Below are 21,200 nucleotides of genomic sequence, written 5' to 3'. Positions count from 1 at the left end.
TGATTATCTATTTTTAGATATGAGGCTATGCGCTGTCTGATTGCTGCTCCTATGGCTGTGCTGGTTACTGATCAATAATTGTGAACCTTCAATCTTATCTGATTTGGCGTGCAATTGTCATGTGACCATATATAATCTTATCTTTGCAGATAACGTATCTCTCCCAACGATGTTGACTTCAGGCGCTCTATGAGTTTTGCCTGTTTTGTTATTGTTGGTTGGTGCAAGGAATATTATGTTTTTTATTCAAAACATTTTGCATGCCTTACAACGCAAAAAAAATAAAAGTATTTTGAACAAATAGCACAGCAAGACTTGGAAATAAAAATCTAACAAAGTAATATTGAGCATTAGCGGTGACAACAAGGGGTGATGACAAAACAAGAAGTAGTGCACAACGAGCAGTGGTGCACAACAATAAGAGTTGGCGACATTGAGTGACGGCGAGAATGACAAGCGGACCGCGGTGGGTAGTCGTGACAAGTAGCGGTGGTGGTAATAATATGCAGTGGTGGAACAATGAACAGTAGCAAAATGACAAACAGGGACGGAACAATAAGCAGGAGCAAAACAATGAGCAATTATGAGGAATAACGGTGGAAAACAGTGGTGAATGTGATGGGGTGCGGCTATGACGAGCAGTTATTACAAGTGTAATAGCAATAGTGGGTGGTGACAGCAAGCGGCGATGGCAATGACAAGCAGTGGTAAGTGGTGGTGATGATGACAAGCAGTGGTAGTGATGACGAGCGGCGATGGCGGCGGCAGTTATTGGCAGCAGTGAGAAGTAGAATCAGCCATGACAAACACGAGGGTGAAGTGAATGAGTAAGAAAATGCTGGCTGCCCAGTATATGCCCAGGCATGAGGATTCCTGGGTAGCCATTTTCGAGAAGAAGGGAGAGGATGTGAAAAGTAAATAGTGACAGACCTTGATTCCAACCAATATTCTCCGCAGCAAAATCACTCTTCCGACATTATCCTAGCAGCTATGGGCGGTTTCAAGTATTGGGTAACATACACAACAAGCTGTACATGTAGGGTTTTGGCTGGCAAGGTAGCAGGTATGAGAGGCGGAAAAAAGCAGTAGAGGGTCTCATACCTCCCAGCCTGGGATTCATGCATGAAATTTGAAAGCCTCGCACCAACCCAACGGCGGTGACATGATTCAAATTTCCATGAGAGCAAGGAAATTTGGTTGGCACAACAGCGCATCTTAGATGGAAAAAATAGGCTCTAGTAAACCTCGACACTATTTTGAGAATAATCTACTCACCTATTCGTTACATGGCCGGGCGAACAAAAGACTTATTCACTTTTGCAAACACCGCTTGTGCTCTCCAAAAGTGATGACGCACACCATCAGCCTGCCACTGGCTGTAGTCCCCGGCTTTGCGTCATTATTCACATGACCGGTTATTTACCCCCAACCCTACGGCCTCCGGAGCTGTCCTCTACCATAACACCAGGCTACTGACGAACTTGTAGATGTAAAGTAGTATTATTTTCATCGAGCACATACTAGTACTACGTTGATTTACTTGCAATTGTATCTGTTTGTACATCATGTATGTTTTTGACAACTTAAAAACCTCCTCATACCTAGAGCAACCCCCTGTATGTTGTCCGAGGTCGGACGGCATTCGATAATACAAGCCGTTGACTCTGTCACAGACAGCGATATAGAAGTGTTTGGTATTATCCAGCGGTGCCAGAGACCCCAGATGTAACCCTTAAAATCTGCAAATCGAAGCTGAAATAGACCTGAGCTGTCTCGCCAACCGTAGTAGCCTCTGTTGTTTTGAATCTTTTTCAATAAAATTTTTCAATGAATTGTTACATCCTGTTGTGTGAATACATGAAGTGGCTGCCAGGAGTAGAAATATGCAAAACATATCATTGTGTCAACATTGGGTGAACCCTAAATGTTTTGGGGGCTCTCAAATGCAACTTAAATGTTATCCAAATGTTTTTGGGTCTCCCAAATTTTAACCAAATGATTTGATTAAATTTAGATCTACCTAAAACATTGGGTTTTGTAGATTTACTGCACAGTAATAAAAATTGGCAAAGATGGCTACCAAGGCCAAGAACTCAACTAGCCTCCAAATACAATTTAGAAGAACTTATGCATTATCAGCAGAGGCGACTTTTTTGTTACAAACTAGACTTTTTGGCCATTCCACAGAATTTTCCTTTTTAGTACTTTTGAAATGATGGCAGTATTTTTGTAGACGGGTAGATTTTTTGCTGATGACTCAGGTTTTCCTAGCTCTGCCTGATATTTTTAAATCACACCTATTATTTAATATTGTCCAATGCGGTCCCCCATAGTGAAAAAGAAGCGATTAAATGTCAGCGAATACAGGATGGACAAACACGGTTAAAAAAATTTTTTTTTTAAAAAAAAAGAGGGTCAAGGTTGTATCCCATTGCCATTGCCAGTGCGAATCGCGAGAACTCAAAATCACCGGTACCGGTCACTGTACGGCCTACGAGTCTACGAGTCTACGACATTTTGAAGAAAAGAAATTGTGGTGTACTTGGTACTTGTGCTTTTACTTGAACTTGATACTTTTACTTTTACTTGAACGATCATAACTTGAGATAACTTGAATGTTCGTCTGGTTGGAATGATCGCTGTATCCTCCGATAACTGATGGTACAACTACAACTAAGTAATACAACGCGAATGTGAGGAAAAGGATGAGGAAAAGGCTGAGGGAAACGATGAGGGAAAAACGAAAAAACGAAAAACGGAAAACGAAAAACGGAAAACGAAAAACGAAACAAAACCGGGATTGAAAGGTGATGACAAAATTCAAACCCAAACTCCGGATCGGAAGGTATATCGATATCAATAATTCACATGCCTCCGCCCGCCTCTTGCAAAAATTACCTCAAATTACCAACGCCGACGATCCCAAAATCCAAAATGCAAATCAAATAACCTCAACAGACCAATTCATAACGTAAACCTTCAAGTTCGTGCCCAAATCCTCGAAATCCCAGCGTTCATTCGTCGTTTCCTGGAGTTCGGCGTCGACTCTGACGCGGGTGGGTTGATGGGGCCCGAATATGTCTTGTTCCCAGAGGTGTTTCCAGCTTGCGGGGGAGTGGCAGAACATTGCGTGTTTGGTGGGGTTGGGTTCTGCGTCTGCGGAAGAGTTGGCCGCAACCTCGATACGGAACCCCTTCTCCGGGCGCGCGCCGTGCTGGCCGAAGATGATGCTCCCGCGCTCTGGGAGGAGGAGCGCTGCGAGGCGCAGTGCGAGCAAGCGCTGTTGGTCCTCGTTGAAGAGGTGGAAGAAGGAGGAGGCGTGGATTGCGGATACGCGGTGCTTTAGAGGGGTTAGGGTGGTGAGGGAGGTGAGTGGGCGGATATCGTTGTCTGTGGGGGTTGGTGCTATGTCGATGTCGATGTCGAGCATGGAGGGGTCAAAGATGTCGCCTGCGATGAAAGCTGCTGGGAAGGACTCGGGGGTGGATTTGAAGAGCTCGTGGCCTGCATCCCAGAATTCTGTTGGAGGGGTGAGTTAGCGTGTTGTGTGTGTTTGTGGGTGACTCTGGCTTACCTTGGCGGAGGTCGGAGGCTATAACATTTTGGACGGGCCAGCCGTCGACGACTGCTTTTCTTATGTCATTTCCAACTGAAAAATAGGTGAGAGTGTGTTTGAGGGAGGAGAGATGACGTACAGCAGCAGCCTAGATCGAGGAGGATGGGATCTGTGCGTTTGTCGAGTAGCTTGAGTGCGTTGTAGTATCCCGGAATTTGGGCAATCTTGAGTCTGGTAGAATGAGCAATGGAATATTGGATTGGGAAAGGGTATACTTGATGAAAGAAAAACGACGGATGCAGGCGTAGCTGTGGATCTTGAAGAGGGTGAGCTGATGTGAATTGGAAAAGAATAGTGTGAACCTGATAGGCTTTTTGCTGGACAGCCAAGATATGGCCCCTTAATTGCTGGTCATCTTTGATGCCGGTGAGGAGGAGAAAGAATTGGCGCTCGTGGTCTTGGATGTGATATCTGTGTGGCTCTAGACTTGGCCGGATGCTTGGGTCTCTGTATATGGCCATACTAGATGAAGGAGAAGCACGGCGCTTGATTAGCCGGAAGGGGATCGCGCTTTATATTTAGCCAGCGCCCCCAAAGAATCGACAATGACTGCGCTGCAATGGCTCTCTCCTCCATGTCTGCCTGGTTGGTTGATTTTCTCTTTTCTGTCTCCCTCGCTGACTGTCTTTGCAGGATACCCGACCCAGCTAGCCGCCAGCCGCTGACAGTGCACACATTCACACAAGACATTTTGCCGCCCATCTTGTTCTACTATCTCACCGGCCTGCTCGTGCTCATCCCCCGGACATATCCCATCCGCCTCGCTCTGCTGCCCATAACCCTCTATACAACATTCAAAGCATCCACCCAGATAGATCTAGCAAAGGGCTATGCAGAGGAACCCAGCCTGGTGTACATGAACCAAGGCCTCCTTGTGCGTATCCCATCTCCTCTGCCCACTCCTCCCCCTGACTGTTAATCAAGCTGGCCATGATCACGCTGGGCATACGCGCGACGATATGGACCTTCCAGCTCGAGCCGTACAAGCGCGCTAAATCCAACGGCCTCATCCTCGACTCTTTCGACCTCTTCTTCAGCCTGCGCGGCATCGGCTGGTCCTGGTCCACAGGGCTCAAAGTCACCAAAGACAGCCGCAACACCGCCCACCCGCCCTCCTTCATCCTCTCCTCCCTCCTCTCCCTCCTCTTCCACTACCACCTCTTCGACTTTCTCCTCTTTTCCGTGCAATCCTTCGGCGACCTCTCCAACCCCCTCGGCGCGTCCATCTTCGACCCCGCGCTCCCCGCGCCCCTCCGCTACCTCCGCTCGTCCTTCATCTGCTTCCTCGCCGGTCTGGCAGTCTACCACGCCATCCAGCTGCTCTACTACACCGCCACACTCATCGGCCTCGTCCTCCTCCGCCAGTCACCCGACCAGTGGCCCCCGCTCTTCGACGCACCCTGGTTCACCACCTCCCTCAACCTCTTCTGGAGCCTCCGCTGGCACCAGCTCTTCCGCCACAACTTCATCGCCTTCGGCGGGTACCCCGGATACATCCTCTTCGGCCGCTTGGGCGGCGTGGCCGGTGCGTTCCTCGTCTCGGGCCTATTGCACTATTGGGGTCTGTGGGGGATGGGGCGGGGCACGGATTTTTATGGTGCCGCGGGCTTCTTTTTGATGATGGGTGTAGGCACCGTGTTGGAGTTTGCGTTCAAGAGTGTGACGGGGAGGAAGGTGCGTGGGTTTTGGGGATGGATGTGGTCCATGCTTTGGGTGCTTGGATGGGGCAATATTCTCGTCGAGGCCTGGCTTGTCCGTGGGCTTGCAGCGAGCAAGTTCCAGCCCCAGCATACGAGACCGTCGCTTATGGTCGCCGAGCTTGTCAAGCACAACTTGCGCGCTTGGGGGTACAACACTACTATATAAAAGTTTTGTCTTTGATGCATATGCTTTCTACTAGCTTTTTTTTGGCACTAATGTACCTTGGTTGGTACCTATTATTCTTTTCTTGGTCTACGCACAGTGCTACTGCTAGCTTACACGATAGATACCAGGAGACGGATGTGTATTTTTATATCATAAAAATACAGAAAAATGATGATTACAACGTACTCTGCCTATGAGGCGTCGCAGACAACGACGCCTCATTCCGCATACCCCGCGTGAGCATCAGCAGCAAATTCTCAATCCGCGCTTGCCGATCCTGTTCATTCAAAATTTCAATTCAGACGCGTCAATTAGCACATATAAATTTAGACAGGTGAGAAGACAGAGATCGAGACGCGACGCGACGAGAAGACTGAGAGTGATCGAGTGACAGAGATCGAAAGCGACTAACCTGCAACTCCTTCATCTCCTCCTTCAACTTATACACCGGCAACTTCCCAACTGTCTCCAGGAGCGCCTCGATGTGCTTCACGCTCGCTTCGGTGCTTTGCGCTGCTTGGACTGCTTGTGTTACTTGTGCTGCTTGTGCTTGGACTGCTTGTGCTGCTTGTGCTTGCGCGTGTGAGTGTGAGTGTGAGTGTGCAGCGAGATTGGGATTGAGGTTTTGTGTCTGCACCGACAGCCCAGCACCACCACCGGCGCCAGTGCTAACATTAAGCGCCGACTCGTTCGATGCAGACGGCGGGAACACCCCGCCCCCGTGCAACTGCGCCGCGGACGCGGACGAGGTGGATGAAGTCAAAGAAGGAAACCGCGAGCCAAAAAGACGCATCAGCGGGCTGCGCTCCGTCGTGAGAACTACACTTGGCGAGTCGGGGGGTGAGAGGGTTGTTACTCCTGCTCCTCCTGCTCCTGCTGCTCCTGCTGCCGGTGCTGCTCCTACTCCTCCTCCTCCTGCTGACGCTGTAGAGGCGAGTGCGGTCCCGCTCCCGCTGGCGCTTACATGTGGATAGTCGCTGTGGTGGACGGGTGTAGAAGGCGACATGGCGCTCGTCGCGCGTTGTCTTGGGTGCGGTCTCGTGGTAGCGGTGGTGGTGGTGGTGGCTAGTACAGGTGAGATAGACGGAGCCTCCGAGTCTGCACTGACGATGTTCACTAACGGCTGCTGCTGCTGCTGATCGAAGCCCGCAGGCCCGCGCACGCGGGATTTAGGATTCATCGATCTGCTCCTACTCCGCCGCGCACCCGCCTTTTTCCTCCCCACATGAGCATCCGCCACGGTCTCCCGCGAATCAACCGAGCGCAGCGCAGGCCTCCCCCCACCCCCACCCTCCCCATCCTCCGCGTCTTCTCCAAAAATACTATACTCCCCCTCCCCATCCTCGCACAGCTCGAAAATCGCATCATACAGCTCCCCCGCAGACGATCCCACGAGCGCCTCCACGAACGGCATATACTTGATCTGCCTCGGTAAGCGATGGAACAGCGTCCCTACCGCTCTTTTACCCCCTCCTCCTCCTCTGCCACCGCCGTCGACACTGGCACTAGCACTAACGAGATACCGCTCGTACGCGCCGATGAGGAAGAGATGCGGGAGCGAGGTGAGCTTGATGAGGAATACGTTGGTTGAGTGGAGAGCGCGCGGGGTGAGTGTGTATGAGAGTGGTTTGAGGATTAGGAAGGCGAGGATGTTGAAGGGCGGTTGGTAGGAGAAGAGCGCGTCGGATTTGACGCTGTGTGTGTGCGGGTGGATGTTAAAGGTTAAATGTTAGACGTTAGGGATTTGGACGGGTTGTGTGTTTTTTGGGGGATGGTAGGACGTACCCTTCGATGGTTGTTATTGTGTATTGGAAGAGGTACTGGATGTATCAGGTATCAGGTATGTGAGGAATGAGAAAGATGCGTGGTGGAGATGGATACGGTCTGACCTCTTGCGTTGCATTCTACAACCGCATAATCAAGTCAAGAACACTTCAACGAGGAAGAAGACCCGAAAAGGCTTACTGCATCAATCCTCGCAACAGTATTTGAAAGTATAGAAATCAAAACTACATTTCATCTCAATTCAGCGGCTCCCTTTAATCCCGAACAAAAAGGGAAAAAAATAAAAATAAAAATAAAAAATAAATAAAGTACGTACTCGTTAGCAAAAGCGTATTCGCCAGCGCTGCGAACATCGTCATCAGAATCGGACCGAATACGCGGTGAAAGCTCGCTGCTTCTGCGAAGCTTAGGTAGGTGTTTCCGAACCAGATCTGGACCATTAGCCAGGCTATTGATTTGAATGTCCATTGCGTTGCGCCGGTGGGGTTGTCGTTTGCTGTGGTTGATGGGATGTCGTTAGCAAAGGAAAACAAAGGAGAGGGTGGAGAGAAGACGAAACGCACCGAGAGTCCAGAGTGTGAATAGCAGCCCAGAAAAACAGATAGCAGCGATAGAGATGAAAAATACAAATTGGGCGATCATAGCGCGTAGCGATCTGGTAAGTATGTTTGTAAAGGTCATATTTTCGGACTGGTGAGAAATTTTGGTATGTACAGTATAATCATTTGGTTCGAAACCGCGAGAAAAGCTAATCTGGAACAAGGGCGTTTTGTTGTGAGCTCTGTGAGGTTCTGTGTATGTATTGCTATGAGAGACGAGACGAGTACCTGGGGAACAGGACACACGCGCCGCACGCGAGAACATCGAATGCCATATCGCACAAGGCCGCTGTTTTTACATACAGTTAACATTGGGAAGGATTGAGTGGACGAGGTAAAAGAGAGGTTTACAGTCGCCGGTCCGAAGCCCGTGGATCCTCATACCGATGTAGGCAAGAAACACAAGGATGAAGGAAAAGTCAAAGACGTTCCACATCTACGGTTCAATTCAATATACCGTGTCAAGGTCGGGTTCTATATCGGAATGACGTCTAACTCACACTAGCGATGTAAACTTGGAGAGATTGTTGTCAGAGGAGATACGTACTGGTACTGGTATAATAGAAAACTTACTGATCCAGCCGTGTTCGGTGGAAGCGGTGTATTCCTCCAATGCGAATGCACTCCCCATGATGATGAATGCTACCTCCCAGAAATTCAGCTTGGTCCTGTCATGATCTAAACTTGTTCAGCCATCTAGGAGATAGATTCCGAGAAGAACACGCACTCGCAAGGCAAAGTACGAATATCAGGAGCAACAACGTGAAATTGAAAAAGTCGAGGTAGGTGCGATACTTGGGCACGCGAAGGCTATTTTTAGCCATCGCGATTTTGGGGATTAGATTCAACACGGGGATGATGTTGATGAGACACACCGATAGTGGTTAATGAAAGGCGCGTTGTGCGGGTTGTATATTTCGATGGCTCGTGGCTTGTAGTTGTCAGCGAGAATGGAGCGGTGGGCTGTTACGGAGAACACGACTCGGCCGGAGTAGATGTCGTTTACGACTTGTTGTGTCACGGGAGATGCAAGAAAGTTTTTGGCACTGGTTGATATGGCCATCTGCAGGTACGGTTCGGGTCAGCATTAGATCACAAGAAAAGGGAAGGCTGCAACGGGCCAGCACCTCAATGGCACTCTGTGCAGAGTCGACATCGTCGTCGTGTGCATGCAGAGCCAACTTGACGCCTTCTACGACAGAACGCGACGCGCCGACGAGTGGGTTCCATGTTGTAGTTAGGACGGCGACGAGCTGGATGTAGTCATGTGCGAACCGGCTGAGGAGCTTCATTGCCATGATCTCGGCGAGATTGGCACGAGCGATCATGACGCCCGAGAACGCCAAGTCAGACTCGGAGGCGGAAAGGAAATAAGAACGGACGACGAGAGTCGCGTAGACGACGGCCATGTTGCGGAGACGGGCATATTTGTTGACGAGGGGACGGACTATGGAGAAGTTGATGTCTGCGGCGGTCAATTGGCTGGTGCTGATAAGCCTGTGGTGCTTGGCGAGATGGAGAATACTCACTCCCAGCTGAGCGCGCTGTCTGTGGCGAGGTCAGCGATGGTGTGCTGGAGGGTGCATGTGCACTGTACCAATTGTTTCCTGTTGCGAGGGGTCGGTGGTCAGGCGACTCGATGTAAATTCGATGAGAAATACACACCGTTATGTCGCGCCTGAGAGCTGGTATGAGGGGGAATACTCTGACAGAGGCAAGGTCGGTGGTAGGAGGGCGAATGGACAGCGTCTCTGGGTCCATTGCCAACGGCAGTTGTGCCAGAAGAGTAACAAGAGGGCAGCAGGCCAGGCTATAATAAGCACATCTTTATTGTTCCACTCCTGCCCGATATGGATCAAGAACATCCTCTCTCGGAAGTTGCCTTGCGCGATGAAAATAGCACACCGTCTCCCGTCCTAATACGACTATTCTTGTTTTTCCCCGTCTCTTAACCCTCATCCATCTTCCTGCCTTTCCTTTTTCTCCTCCTCCACGGCATGCGATATGGGATGCTGCTTCTCTGAGCCCGTCGATTTCGACGGTGAGGTCAATCTCTATCACTTCGATCTTCACCGTGCCGTTGGCAAGGGTGCGTTTGGCAAGGTACTTATCTCTTCGCTCTCGTCATCTTTCATTCCCCTGATTGGCCCCAGGTGCGGGTCGTCGAGCATAAGCGCTCCAAAAAACTCTATGCCCTCAAGTATATCGACAAGGCCCGTTGCCTGAGGCAAAAGGCCGTCGCCAACATTATCCAGGAGCGCAGACTGCTAGAAGAGGTATAGTCGGGTTCACAAATGTGCCCCTTCCTCGGACTTCCTGGCTCATCTTTCGCCGTGCCACATAGATTGATCATCCTTTTATTGTCAATCTGCGTTATGCCTTCCAAGACGACGAGAACTGCTTCTTCGTCTTGGACTTGATGCTTGGTGGCGATTTACGATGTACGTCAAGCAAAATTCTAGCATGCGTTTATGTGATTTATCTTCTCTTCTACTTCGTCTTCTTAGTCCACTTGGAGCGTAAAGGCTATATTCAAGAATCCGTCGTACGTTTTTGGGTCGCGGAACTATCATGTGCTTTGGAATACCTCCACCGCCAACGCATAATTCATCGGTCAGTCCCAGTCCCTAGCCCACAGCGCCTCTTTTGTTCGCTCGTTCTCACACAGTTTCCACAGGGATTTGAAACCCGACAACATTCTTTTGGATGCAATGGGCCACGCCCACATCACAGATTTTAATGTGGCTATTCATTATTCCGAACGACGCCTCCACACAAGTGTAGCAGGGAGCATGGCGTACATGGCTCCTCAGGTTGTCAGCAAAAAGGGTTATACTTGGCACATCGACTGGTGGAGTCTCGGTGTCACCGCTTACGAGTTAATCTTCCACAAACGACCCTTCGATGGCCGGAGTACGGAAAAGATGACCCATTCAATCCTCAAAGATCCTTTACGATTCCCTGAAAATGCAGCCCAGCGATGTAGTGAAGACGGCATCGCCGCTCTCAAAGGTGTACGTACTGTTTTTGCATCGTTTCCGATACCCATCTGACCTGTGTCTAGTTTATTGACCGTGATCCCACGACACGTCTAGGTTGTCGTCCAGATGGTCAGGGTATTGAAGACATTCGACGACATCCTTGGTTTGCTGGCATTGACTGGGATAATCTGGAAAGCAAGGAATGTCAACCTGTTTTTGTCCCTGATGTGAGTCTTCCATCTTTGTTGGTATCCTGGTTTCCACCGTGTCTTGACGTCCAACGTCTCTTTGCAGATGAAGCAAGCCAATTTTGATGTCTCGCACGAACTCGACGAATTCTTGATGGTCGAGAAACCACTGACGCATTCTAAACGAAAGGCTAATCCAGACCTCGAGAAAATGAAACCGGAGCTGAGGCAGCTTGAAGAACAGTACGCATTCTACCCTTGTCCTTCTGATTGACATTTCACTTACAAACCATTATCACTTTATTTTTATCTCCGTATACACTTTTAGATTTACCGTCTACAACTTTACGAGCATGAAACGGATGTCGTACTATCCTCACAATCAGCCCATTGTCGCACTTGGTGCCGATATGGACAACACTGACCGGACGATGCTCGCCCACTCGGTGACAGGCACTGTACAGACTATCGTGCCTACAGCGACTGTCGTCGAACGGTCACAGGCCGGATCGCCAATGTTGGAAAGCGATGATCGGCACCACCATCCTCCATTGCCAAATGGCGCATATGGCCATGGCCATTCATGATTTCTACGAAACCACACGTGTTTTGGATTTGCGCGCTCAGAACTCTTTTCCATGAGTGGTGCAAAATGGCCGTTATGATCTATCAAGTTGTTTTTTCTTCCCACTTTACCCCCGCCTGCCCCTTCCTATTTTTATACCGCGCTAATTGCTATCACGCGAACCGCGATTTCTGGACTTTACTTAAACCCAACAAGCTCCGTGTGAGGAACACAGGATACCATTAATCATATCTCTGCTAGATATACACCCGCATTCCTTCTTGTCTATGTCTCCCTTTTTTTACGTAGTTCTCCCGGATAAGCACTCTTCATCATGATACTCTTTTCTTTTCGCATTGGATTGGATAACTAGTATTCGGGTACACGCTTTTCGCATGATTTCTACTTATTCTCAGTGCGCTGGCGCCTTTCATCGACACCGTATTGGTGTTATTCGCCATAGCAGCATGCATCCTACAATGTACTCCTACATAGCATTTAGCAATAGTCATTCCTTTTTGGTATGCATGCGGTCTGATTGTGCCACTTGTCTTTCTTGAAACTCCAACCACCATGTCTCTCGATGACATTCCACCCGCCGATCCGGTCTCGCCGCCCTCGCCAGCTAGCATATCCTCTGTAGACTCTGACATCGACGACGACATGGTGCGTCTCAGCGACATCAACACAGTCGCGCACCTGTACAAGACAGCCGTGCTCAAGAAGCTGGCAGCTGATAAGCTCCGGCACCCAGTGCGACCTGATCTCCTCGACCGTGTGGCCCTCTTGTGCGTATGACCGAGCTGCTGTGATCGACCTTGCCATCGGATCGGCATCATTTGTCGACTTGCAAGCTCGCCGAAACGCGTCCACTCGCTGACTTTTTTGCGTGTCTGTCTACATAGTCAGGGCGATATCACCACGCTCAAGATCGACGCGATTGTCAATGCTGCCAACCGCAGTTTGCTAGGTGCGTTGCTTTCTTGCGGCTGTGGACTGCTGGTTGGTTGGGGATCTACTGACGCGTCGAGAACACAGGGGGAGGGGGAGGTACTGTACATTTCTGCCCTGTGATTATCTGCGCGATCGGGGTGCTCATGGGTGTTCGGTGCTATCATAGTCGACGGCGCGATCCACTCTGCAGCTGGGCCGAAGCTTCTGGAGGAATGTGAGTTATCTGACTGGTGTTTGTTTTTTATCTCGCATTCGCAATCTCACTGACTTTACTCGTGATTTTCGTAATTCTAGGTCGTGGATTGAATGGATGCGCGACTGGAGAGTCCAAGATCACGCGAGGATACAACCTGCCCGCGTCAGTTTGCTCGTTGCTTCTCGGGTATAGAACGACGTTGCTGATGGCTGTTCTTTCAACAGACGACACATCATCCACACAGTTGGACCCGTGTATTCGAGCAAATTTGTTGAGGAGAGGGCCGAGCAGCTTGAATCATGCTACAAAACAAGTCTGCAACTGGCCGTGGAGAATGGACTGAAGCACATTGTGAGTGGTTCGCCGTTTCTGAGTGTTGCAGCATGACATTGGTGTGTTAATGGCTTGTTGCAAGGCATTTCCTTCGGTTTCTACGGGAATCTATTCCTACCCCATCGTTGATGCCACACGTATTGCTCTGAACACCGTCAGAGCATTCTTAGATACTGAAGTCGGCAACAAGGTAGGCATATTTTGTATTAATTTTAGCTGTAACATATATCTTACCGGACCTGTAGCTGGACAGAGTTATTTTCGTAGTTTGGAGTGACAAGGATCTGGGTGTTTACGAGTACGTGCTTGACTTCTACTTTCTCGATTGTTGCGGGATGTAACCTTGATATTGGCCTCTCTTTTAATTTAGGACTCTTATTCCTGAATACTTCCCCATTGGTGATACGCCGGCAGAAGACAGTGCAGAAAAGAAAACTGATTCTCCGGCCGACGACACTATAGAAGTGGAAAAGAAGTCTGATGCTGCTGTCTCCGAACCTGACCAGCCTGCTTCGTAAAGCGTCAATCCTAATGGATTAAAATTGCATCCACTCTCCGATGCTTTTCTGATCATGTTTTGATTTAGACTCGAAAGCCACATACGCAAATAACAAAGGTTCTGTAACATTGCTGCAATATCTGTACTATTTTTCTTTTTGCAAAATAACAAGTTCTTTCGCCTTTCTTGCTCTAAGCATTTCTCGCCTTATCTCACGAATTGACGGGTATAATTTGACATCGGTACCAAGCAGCCTGAAGCTGCGACCAAAAGGCTTCATTTCTTCCCCACATTCTTTCTGACCCGGCCCGCTTTTGGTTCTTTACAGGTTTATCGTGCAGCATGGTCGTTCTCATGACCCCCACATTTCACTTTAGAATGTCCCGCGATTTCCCCGCCCCTGGGGTAACTGGTTGGGATGTAGAATGGTGTTGAAAAACCGACATATAAAGAGTGGAGGAGGGGATGTGCATGCCGTTGACACTGCATACTGGACCTTTTTGACCTTTGACACAGACTGAGGCGATATGGGACTATTTTATAACACCTTTGTTGCTCTGTTCTCCTCAATTGGTGCGTTTAAATATGCCTTTCTATGCTCACAATACATTGCTTAATTAGTAAACCACTCAGGTGCATTTTTGTTTGGGCAAGTCGATGAACAACTATCAAACAGTTTTCTACGAACTAAACGATTACGATGTATGACATGCAGATATGATAGGTTATTCTTAGCCTTGTTATAAGCTTACATCGTCATTCTGACTGGACAAAATTCCAGTGGGATCATAGCCTCGGTCATAACCATGGACCACTATGTCGCCCATTTCGGAGACGACCCTAGCATCAAGGGTGCCATTGTATCTACGTTCAATGGTATGCCTAAATTGTCTGATTGAAAATTTTTTTCTTTTCGCTAATTTTTATTTTTAGGTGGATGTTTCTTTGGCGCTGCTGGTGCTGGATGGTGATTGATTTCTCATTGCCGTTTGCTTTGATGAATGCCCTGACTGTAAGAATGTTAGGGCGAACGATAGATTTGGCCGCAAGCGTACAATTCAAGTACGCCGCTAAAATCGCTTCTTAACACATACTGAAGCTAACTTGAAAATCAGATCGGTTGTATATTTGCATTGTGGGGATGTGCGATGCAGTCTGGAGCCAGTAACGTTGCTACTCTCCTTATTGGGCGTATCGTCGCTGGTCTTGCGATTGGTGTTCTTTCGATGACTGTGCCTCTGTACAATGTACATTCTCCCTCTTTTCTGGAAGAGATTACCTCATTTCTAACCCCTACTGGTAGACGGAAGTTGCACCTCCTAAAATTCGAGGATTTTTGGTCGGGTTAAATCAACAGATGCTTGGCATCGGTTTTATTGTGGCAAACTGGGTGAGTTTCCTTGCCGTCTTACTTGCTCCGATATGTCGTTGAAATGAAATTGTTTAGGTTGGCTATGGCTGTCAGTTTATCAAGTCAGATGTTTCTTGGCGTCTTCCTCTTGGTTTGCAGGTAACCCTATTTTAATGCAATCCTTTTGTCAGATCTTACTATCCAACAGATGCTACCCGCAGGCTTGCTGTTTGTCGGCATTCATTTCCTTCCCTTTAGTCCTGTACGTATTAAACCTTCCTTTGTATGTTTCCCGTATTTTAGTAATTTCCTGATGGTTTTTTAATCAATTCCAGCGCTGGCTACTCGAAGTTGGAAGAGATGACGAGGCACGCAAAGTCGTTCTCAAATTGCACGGAAATGACAAAGTCGCAGCCGATGAGGAGTATACAAAGATGTACACCACCATCAAAGCGGAACATTCTATCAAAAGCAGGAGAATTAGTGACTTGTGGGCTACGCGTGCGATGGCCCATCGTACCCTTGTCGCTGTCGGTGTACAGGTGTTTTGTCAGTTCACAGGCATTAATGGTAGGCGCATATTTGTGGCAAAACTTGATGAATGTTGTTCTGAGCTTTTGTTGGCAGTTATCAACTACTATGGGCCACAAATGTACACCGCCCTTGGAATCAACGGTGGAAAAGCACTTCTAGTTCAAGGGTAAGTTTGCAAAGAACGCGCACATATACATTCCTCCAGCTTTTAAAATTTCTCAACCAGGATCTACGGCGCCGTCGGTCCAATTGCCAATATCTTGTACGTCACTCCGGCAATATTTCTCAAATTTCTGCATCTAACTATATTCTCTCCAGCTTTATCACACTTATTTTGGATCGCGTAGGACGCAAGAAGCCTCTTCTGTTTGGTGCAGGCAGCTTCGTCGTTACTTTCTCTATTCTAGCGGCTATACTAGCCACAAATCCTCTCGATGCACCGGAGACCAACGCTTCTGCTCAAAGGTCAGAACAGAGTCACGTCCAGCAGTATTTGAAACCTTACTGACAAGCAATGATAGAGCGGGCATTGCTATGATATTTTTGACCAGTATTTTCTTCTCTTTGAGCTTCGGACCTGTCAGTTGGGTATTGGCTTCAGAAGTGAGAAATATTGCGTTATTAAGATGCGTTAATGCTTTCTGACATCCTCAAAGGTTTTCCCAACGAGTACTCGTTCCATAGGGACTAGTGTTGCAACATGTGCAAACTGGGTGAGCTTTCTGTTGACCCATCACACGCATTTAACCCTTGTTAACGGCGATTTATCAGGCCTTCAACACTCTCCTCTCACAGGTAATTACTTACTCTGCAACATTAGATCTGTCTTAACTTTATGAATAGGTAGCACCACTTGGAATAGCAAGAGTTGGCTGGAAATTCTACATGCTCTTTGTTTCTCTCAACTTCGTGGATTTCATTGCAATTGCATTATTCTTCCCTGAGACCAAAGGTCAGTACAATAAGTATAAAGAAATCTCACAGATCTTTAACTTGCAGCAAATAGGAAAATCACTAGAAGACATGAATCAAGTGTTCGGAGATGTGCCTCCTGAACCAACCAACAAGGAAGTTAAAAACTCGAAACAACTACATTCTGACGAAGAAAAGAGTGTCGAGGCCACATGACGACATTTGGTGAATGGTCTATATTGAACAATAATGTGTACAACAGAACAGTACAAGGCAGAAATGTGAGGCGATGGAAATTTCGTTTTGATATATTGTTTGAACAGATGGTATAGTCTTGTCCATCTAATGGTATGAGTGGAGATTGCCTTGAAGTCCGTTCATCATGAAACATCTAGTGGCTCTATAGTCGAACATCTCTAGGCATTTTGCGAAGGGCTTGACGAACTCCGAGGTCACCGAGGACGTCTTCGGCTGGTGGCAAATTTGTTCAGCAAGATTATAGCGGAAAATCTTACGGCAATCTCACCTCCTCCCAAAACACTGACGATGCGGAGTATGCGGTCAACATTATTGAGCAATATTTGTTTGTAGGGCGGTACTCACGCGTCAAAAGGTGCGGTACGGTGAAACTGAATGAAATTAGTAGGTGTACGTGGAAATAGAGGCTGTCAAATTACCTCTTCGATAAACCGTCCCATCCCTAAAAAGCTGTGAGTAGGCATTTTTGCAATTTTGGTGATGACTTGCCAGTCTTGGTGATACCACGTCCCCCAAATATCTATAACCAGCTCAATGATGCATCAAAAATCTTAATTTAGCTCCCTCACCTGAACGGCATCCCGAGCAGTGTCTTGGGCAGCCTGCGTGGTGAATCTCTTCAATAGAGCGATGGGACTATCAACATGCAGATGAACAAGAGCCTATCAGCAATGATTAAATCCACTAACCCTGCTAGGTAAATAGCCTGCTCTTTATATTTCATTTTTGACATTTGGTAAGTAACATTCTCGAGCCAGCTCTGAGCGCTCTCAACCCTCGAGATCATAGAGGCAAGTTTGGACCGAATTACAGCTTGCGAGCTAAGTGGTTTACCAAACACCTTACGTTGCGACACCCATCTTGAGAAATATGAATTTTGGAGCTGTGTATCAGAAAGAATGTGGACTAACTTCAAGCATTCTTCGACGACCAATCTCTGACTGGCGATGTTTGCGCAACACATCCCCCATCTAACCATATCGATAAACTTGAAGCAAGAATTCATACGAAGTTTACTCACCGCTCGTGATTGAAATTACTAAGGATGACATGGAGGCCATCATTTTCCTCTCCCAGTAGATTCTCTTCTGGGACGAAGACATTATGAAAGGTGACGTAGGCAGTACCTGCTGTGGCTGAATACGATGTCTTGATCGGCTTGGTTTCGACTCCGGGTCCCCGTTCTATCAGCAAAGCGTTGAGTCCACCTTTTTCACTTCTGCACCCCGTGGTAAAATAGTCAGCGAATGTGCCGTTGGTAATCCATTTCTAAATCGAAATATTTTCATAAAAAGTTTGCATAATTTCAATGCATGCATGTACCTTGCTGCAGCGTTCAAGTGAGTTTACTGCGGAAAACAGATAGAGGGAAATTGAAAACCCACGTTCCAGTGACGACAAACCCGCCAGGCACCCTCTTAGAGGTGCATTTCAACCCGCCTACGTCACTTCCTGCAAAGGCTTCAGTGATGGCCAAGCAAATCGTTTTCTGACCCGAGAAAACATCTTCAAGAACTCTTTTCCGCAAAGCAGGCTTCGCAAAGTTCACAATGGGAGGAAGACCTGGTAAAATGCAACACGATTTATGACCGTTTACAAGTCAAGTGTAATTGCATTCACCAATGTAAGTCCCGCCCCCTGAGCCATCGATATATGCACGAGAATGCACTCGAGACAATTCCTGTGCCATAATTAGATCATGGAAACTGTCGAACTAGACAAGTAGATTTTTTGAGTAAGTTGGGTATGGGTTTAGGAATAAGAGCTGGCTTACCTCTTCCGGTTTAACATCTCCCAACAGCTTGAGACCCTGTAAATGTGGGCCAGGACCTAATCTCATAGCAATGATGTTGTATTTTGCCATTTCCAGGAAAATCTTTTGTTCTGGTTTTATGCCATCATCCTCGTGGATTTGTCCATCGGGAACAAGAACATCTTCGACGAATTTGCGGAAGGCAAATTGTAACTTACGATGGGACTAATTAGGCGTCAACAACATGAATCGGTTCGAACTTGGGCAATGACATACTTCGTTGTAATAAGGACTATAGTATCCGGGAGTAAGGTATGTTGGCTCAGCATATGGAACTTTGCTGATTTCCCCAGCATTGCGTGCAAAAATTTGAGGTGTTTGACCGATGACAGTACCAATTTGCAGACGTTTATACTGAGGCCTTTCAAGGATTTCGTGCCGGTGAAGACTGAAGAAGTGTTCTGTCGCATCTTTGCCAGCTGACAGAGAATTTGGTGTAAGCATACATTTGTTGCTTATATTTGACGGAAGACGCACCTATTTCTTCGTCCAAAAGTACAGAAAGTCCCCCGGGGTGCATACCAGAAAACCTGGAAAGGTCATAAACATTGGCGTCGATAATCACCCACTGGGAAAGAATGTAATAGATGAGGTTTTATTGTCTTGAGATTGATAGTCGAACGACTCACTATATCACCCTCTTTGTCGTGTTTTGCCACTTCTTCCACTGAAAATTGCCTATTGCTCATATTTCTTGATTATAGTGAGCAGAAATGGGCCTTCATTAAAGACAGAATGGCAATCTGAAATGATATAACCCCCATCCAGTCTCTACACAGTGGGAAGTCCGAAGAGATACATTGTAGCAGTTCCAAGGAGCATATGGGGATCAACATCACGCGGTTGAACAACGGCGTTGAAAGTCTTCCGTGTTCTAATTCCGTCAGTCATCCCTTAACAATGAGCTAGTAAAGGCATTAAATTGGAAGGCGTGATTGCAAGATGTCAAATCCCGAAGCTTTACAAAGGTGTCCAGAAAGATGACTAGTATTGAAGAGGTTGGGGTAAGGTTCAAGGCCTTCGCAAAATTTTATTTTTGTTCAAGGTAGTAGCATTGAAATAACGTTTGAAGTCCGACTTGTGACAATAGTAATGGAATTGAGTCAAACTGTTTGCGATGTTAACAACCGAACTTGGTTTCAAGCAAGCGATCAGAACCCTACACGGCTTTCGGCTTTTTCAATAGCCAAATGCCTAACATACCAATCTAGATTATTATGTACGCCCTCAGGCTTGCTATTGATTATGTTTGCAAGTTCCCCTCCTCAGTTATCGGACGTAGATGCAGTATACGTGAGAGCATGATTGAAAAGGTGTTGATGTCGATGTGAAGAATGTACCTGGATTTCTTGTCGCTGACCTTTCTAGCCCCGTTTTCTATATGATTGTCGAAGGTTGTAATCCGTCCAAAATCCAATCATATAGAGAATGTAGTCTCATTCATTTTCGAGACCAAAAGTTGGGCCGCGACTTTCTTCAGCAAACCCAAGTTTATGAACGACAAAAAAATGTAATTGTGTGCCGATTGTCTCTTTGCTGGTCTGGTGGAATAATTTTTATGATAAAACGATGAGGAACGTCTCCATAGTATGATGCACCAGATTCCGGATGCATCCCGAAAGCAATTTTTCTGTAAGGGTAGATCATACATTTATTATAAGTTGAACAAGGTATGCATTAAAATAAAAAACGGACATACAAATTCTGTGCTCTGCGGCATCAGCAATATGCCCACAGTAGTTCTCACTGTGATGTGCTTGAATGGACCAACAGCAGAAACGCATTGTGGATATCGTATTCTTCCTCATCGTCATCATATTCGCTGAGTAATATCCTGTACCTTGGAACCTTGGCAATGCGATAATCATGACATCTCCACTGTAAGGATATGTTCGGGCATTCTGTGCTTGCGTACGTATGATCTCAGAATCATCCCATGCCATCGAACTAACGGCATATACTATCCTGTGGCAAGTTCATATAGCGAAGCACAGGTGTGAATATCCCACGATTTGGTGGACAGATCAAGTTTCCACCCATGAAGTCAACTGATTGAAAGATCGTTATGTCGTTCAACAAATTGAACCAAGCTAAAAGACAACTTACATAGAATTCCTTCAGGATGAGCCACGACGCACCTTGACGAATTGTAGTGACAGCCTGTCTCGTATTATACGTCCCTGCACCATGTCAAAAAAAATTCGGATCACCCACACTGACAGAAAATCCATGGACGCTGCCTCCGTGGACAAAATAGCGTAAGACAGGTTCTCCGCCGGCTTCCAAATCATAGCTTTGGCAGTTGCTTCCAGATAGCATAACATCTGCATGTAATGGATGCACATGCAGTCATAAATCGTTTTCAGCCTTTTGCCTGTGAATTCGTCGTTTAGCTTGATGATTGAGGTAGGTTTCCAGCCAGTGAATGGTTCAATACATCCAGCATCGGCTCTCCGAGGGATAAATTCAACTTTGGTAATGCTGTTGCTGATGATTTCTTGCCATTTCCCCGTGGGTAGGGGGCTATCCAGAACCCCGATCGCGACACTGTTCTTCCCCACCCTCGCCAGCCGCCCGTTCCTTAAAGCAGCACGAGCTCCATTATAATCTTCGCAGCGCATTGTATGGGGCCTTCTAATTTATCTTGAGGCACCCCTTTTGAGTTGATACAATGATAGCTTTTGATTCGCTCCGCGTCTCCAGCAATAGTTCGTCGACTGTGTCATCTTGAGCATTTGAAGTTAGGTCGA

At 47.3% G+C, this 21,200-nt stretch overlaps 9 protein-coding genes across 9 annotated transcripts; 4 read left to right on the top strand and 5 right to left on the bottom strand.

The window, feature by feature from the left end:
* Positions 1 to 2,941: 2,941 nt before the first annotated feature.
* JR316_0006103 (Methyltransferase adrK) lies at positions 2,942 to 4,077 on the bottom strand (the record flags this gene model as incomplete). Its single annotated transcript, XM_047891852.1, has 4 exons — positions 2,942 to 3,519; positions 3,575 to 3,649; positions 3,696 to 3,780; positions 3,832 to 4,077. 4 exons carry the CDS (start codon positions 4,075 to 4,077, stop codon positions 2,942 to 2,944), a joined length of 984 nt encoding a protein of 327 aa, XP_047749201.1.
* Positions 4,078 to 4,175: 98 nt separating this feature from the next.
* JR316_0006102 (uncharacterized protein) lies at positions 4,176 to 5,482 on the top strand (the record flags this gene model as incomplete). The annotated part of the gene is made up of 3 exons (XM_047891851.1): positions 4,176 to 4,201; positions 4,250 to 4,490; positions 4,541 to 5,482. 3 exons carry the CDS (start codon positions 4,176 to 4,178, stop codon positions 5,480 to 5,482), a joined length of 1,209 nt encoding a protein of 402 aa, XP_047749200.1.
* Positions 5,483 to 5,657: 175 nt separating this feature from the next.
* On the bottom strand, positions 5,658 to 7,735 carry JR316_0006101 (uncharacterized protein; the record flags this gene model as incomplete). Its single annotated transcript, XM_047891850.1, has 3 exons — positions 5,658 to 5,759; positions 5,895 to 7,176; positions 7,584 to 7,735. The coding sequence occupies 3 exons, from the start codon at positions 7,733 to 7,735 to the stop codon at positions 5,658 to 5,660; spliced, it is 1,536 nt and encodes a 511-aa protein (XP_047749199.1).
* A 579-nt stretch (positions 7,736 to 8,314) lies between these two features.
* JR316_0006100 (uncharacterized protein) lies at positions 8,315 to 9,627 on the bottom strand (the record flags this gene model as incomplete). The annotated part of the gene is made up of 7 exons (XM_047891849.1): positions 8,315 to 8,340; positions 8,440 to 8,544; positions 8,594 to 8,676; positions 8,742 to 8,929; positions 8,994 to 9,363; positions 9,396 to 9,457; positions 9,532 to 9,627. The coding sequence occupies 7 exons, from the start codon at positions 9,625 to 9,627 to the stop codon at positions 8,315 to 8,317; spliced, it is 930 nt and encodes a 309-aa protein (XP_047749198.1).
* A 243-nt stretch (positions 9,628 to 9,870) lies between these two features.
* On the top strand, positions 9,871 to 11,622 carry JR316_0006099 (Serine/threonine-protein kinase 32A; the record flags this gene model as incomplete). The annotated part of the gene is made up of 8 exons (XM_047891848.1): positions 9,871 to 9,969; positions 10,020 to 10,142; positions 10,211 to 10,307; positions 10,374 to 10,479; positions 10,544 to 10,880; positions 10,931 to 11,074; positions 11,142 to 11,278; positions 11,364 to 11,622. 8 exons carry the CDS (start codon positions 9,871 to 9,873, stop codon positions 11,620 to 11,622), a joined length of 1,302 nt encoding a protein of 433 aa, XP_047749197.1.
* Positions 11,623 to 12,173: 551 nt separating this feature from the next.
* JR316_0006098 (ADP-ribose glycohydrolase MACROD1) lies at positions 12,174 to 13,601 on the top strand (the record flags this gene model as incomplete). Its single annotated transcript, XM_047891847.1, has 8 exons — positions 12,174 to 12,388; positions 12,506 to 12,570; positions 12,721 to 12,768; positions 12,849 to 12,912; positions 12,975 to 13,101; positions 13,166 to 13,273; positions 13,329 to 13,381; positions 13,454 to 13,601. The coding sequence occupies 8 exons, from the start codon at positions 12,174 to 12,176 to the stop codon at positions 13,599 to 13,601; spliced, it is 828 nt and encodes a 275-aa protein (XP_047749196.1).
* Positions 13,602 to 14,388: 787 nt separating this feature from the next.
* On the top strand, positions 14,389 to 16,595 carry JR316_0006097 (High-affinity glucose transporter; the record flags this gene model as incomplete). Its single annotated transcript, XM_047891846.1, has 16 exons — positions 14,389 to 14,458; positions 14,516 to 14,549; positions 14,608 to 14,644; positions 14,698 to 14,829; positions 14,886 to 14,972; positions 15,030 to 15,092; positions 15,142 to 15,195; positions 15,269 to 15,503; positions 15,561 to 15,633; positions 15,694 to 15,729; positions 15,786 to 15,932; positions 15,989 to 16,070; positions 16,124 to 16,180; positions 16,239 to 16,262; positions 16,311 to 16,419; positions 16,474 to 16,595. The coding sequence occupies 16 exons, from the start codon at positions 14,389 to 14,391 to the stop codon at positions 16,593 to 16,595; spliced, it is 1,362 nt and encodes a 453-aa protein (XP_047749195.1).
* A 484-nt stretch (positions 16,596 to 17,079) lies between these two features.
* JR316_0006096 (Acyl-CoA dehydrogenase apdG) lies at positions 17,080 to 19,139 on the bottom strand (the record flags this gene model as incomplete). The annotated part of the gene is made up of 11 exons (XM_047891845.1): positions 17,080 to 17,157; positions 17,207 to 17,273; positions 17,327 to 17,497; positions 17,549 to 17,608; positions 17,659 to 17,906; positions 18,019 to 18,200; positions 18,258 to 18,351; positions 18,412 to 18,615; positions 18,667 to 18,869; positions 18,928 to 19,018; positions 19,080 to 19,139. The coding sequence occupies 11 exons, from the start codon at positions 19,137 to 19,139 to the stop codon at positions 17,080 to 17,082; spliced, it is 1,458 nt and encodes a 485-aa protein (XP_047749194.1).
* A 1,335-nt stretch (positions 19,140 to 20,474) lies between these two features.
* JR316_0006095 (uncharacterized protein) lies at positions 20,475 to 21,071 on the bottom strand (the record flags this gene model as incomplete). Its single annotated transcript, XM_047891844.1, has 3 exons — positions 20,475 to 20,498; positions 20,589 to 20,630; positions 20,667 to 21,071. The coding sequence occupies 3 exons, from the start codon at positions 21,069 to 21,071 to the stop codon at positions 20,475 to 20,477; spliced, it is 471 nt and encodes a 156-aa protein (XP_047749193.1).
* Between the last annotated feature and the right edge of the window lie 129 nt (positions 21,072 to 21,200).

This window comes from Psilocybe cubensis, chromosome 5 (genome assembly GCF_017499595.1).
Source record: "Psilocybe cubensis strain MGC-MH-2018 chromosome 5, whole genome shotgun sequence".
In the NCBI taxonomy this organism is placed as follows: Eukaryota; Fungi; Basidiomycota; class Agaricomycetes; order Agaricales; family Agrocybaceae; genus Psilocybe; species Psilocybe cubensis.
Note: the sequence above shows the minus strand (reverse complement) of the source record. Positions and strands in the feature narration are given on the sequence as shown.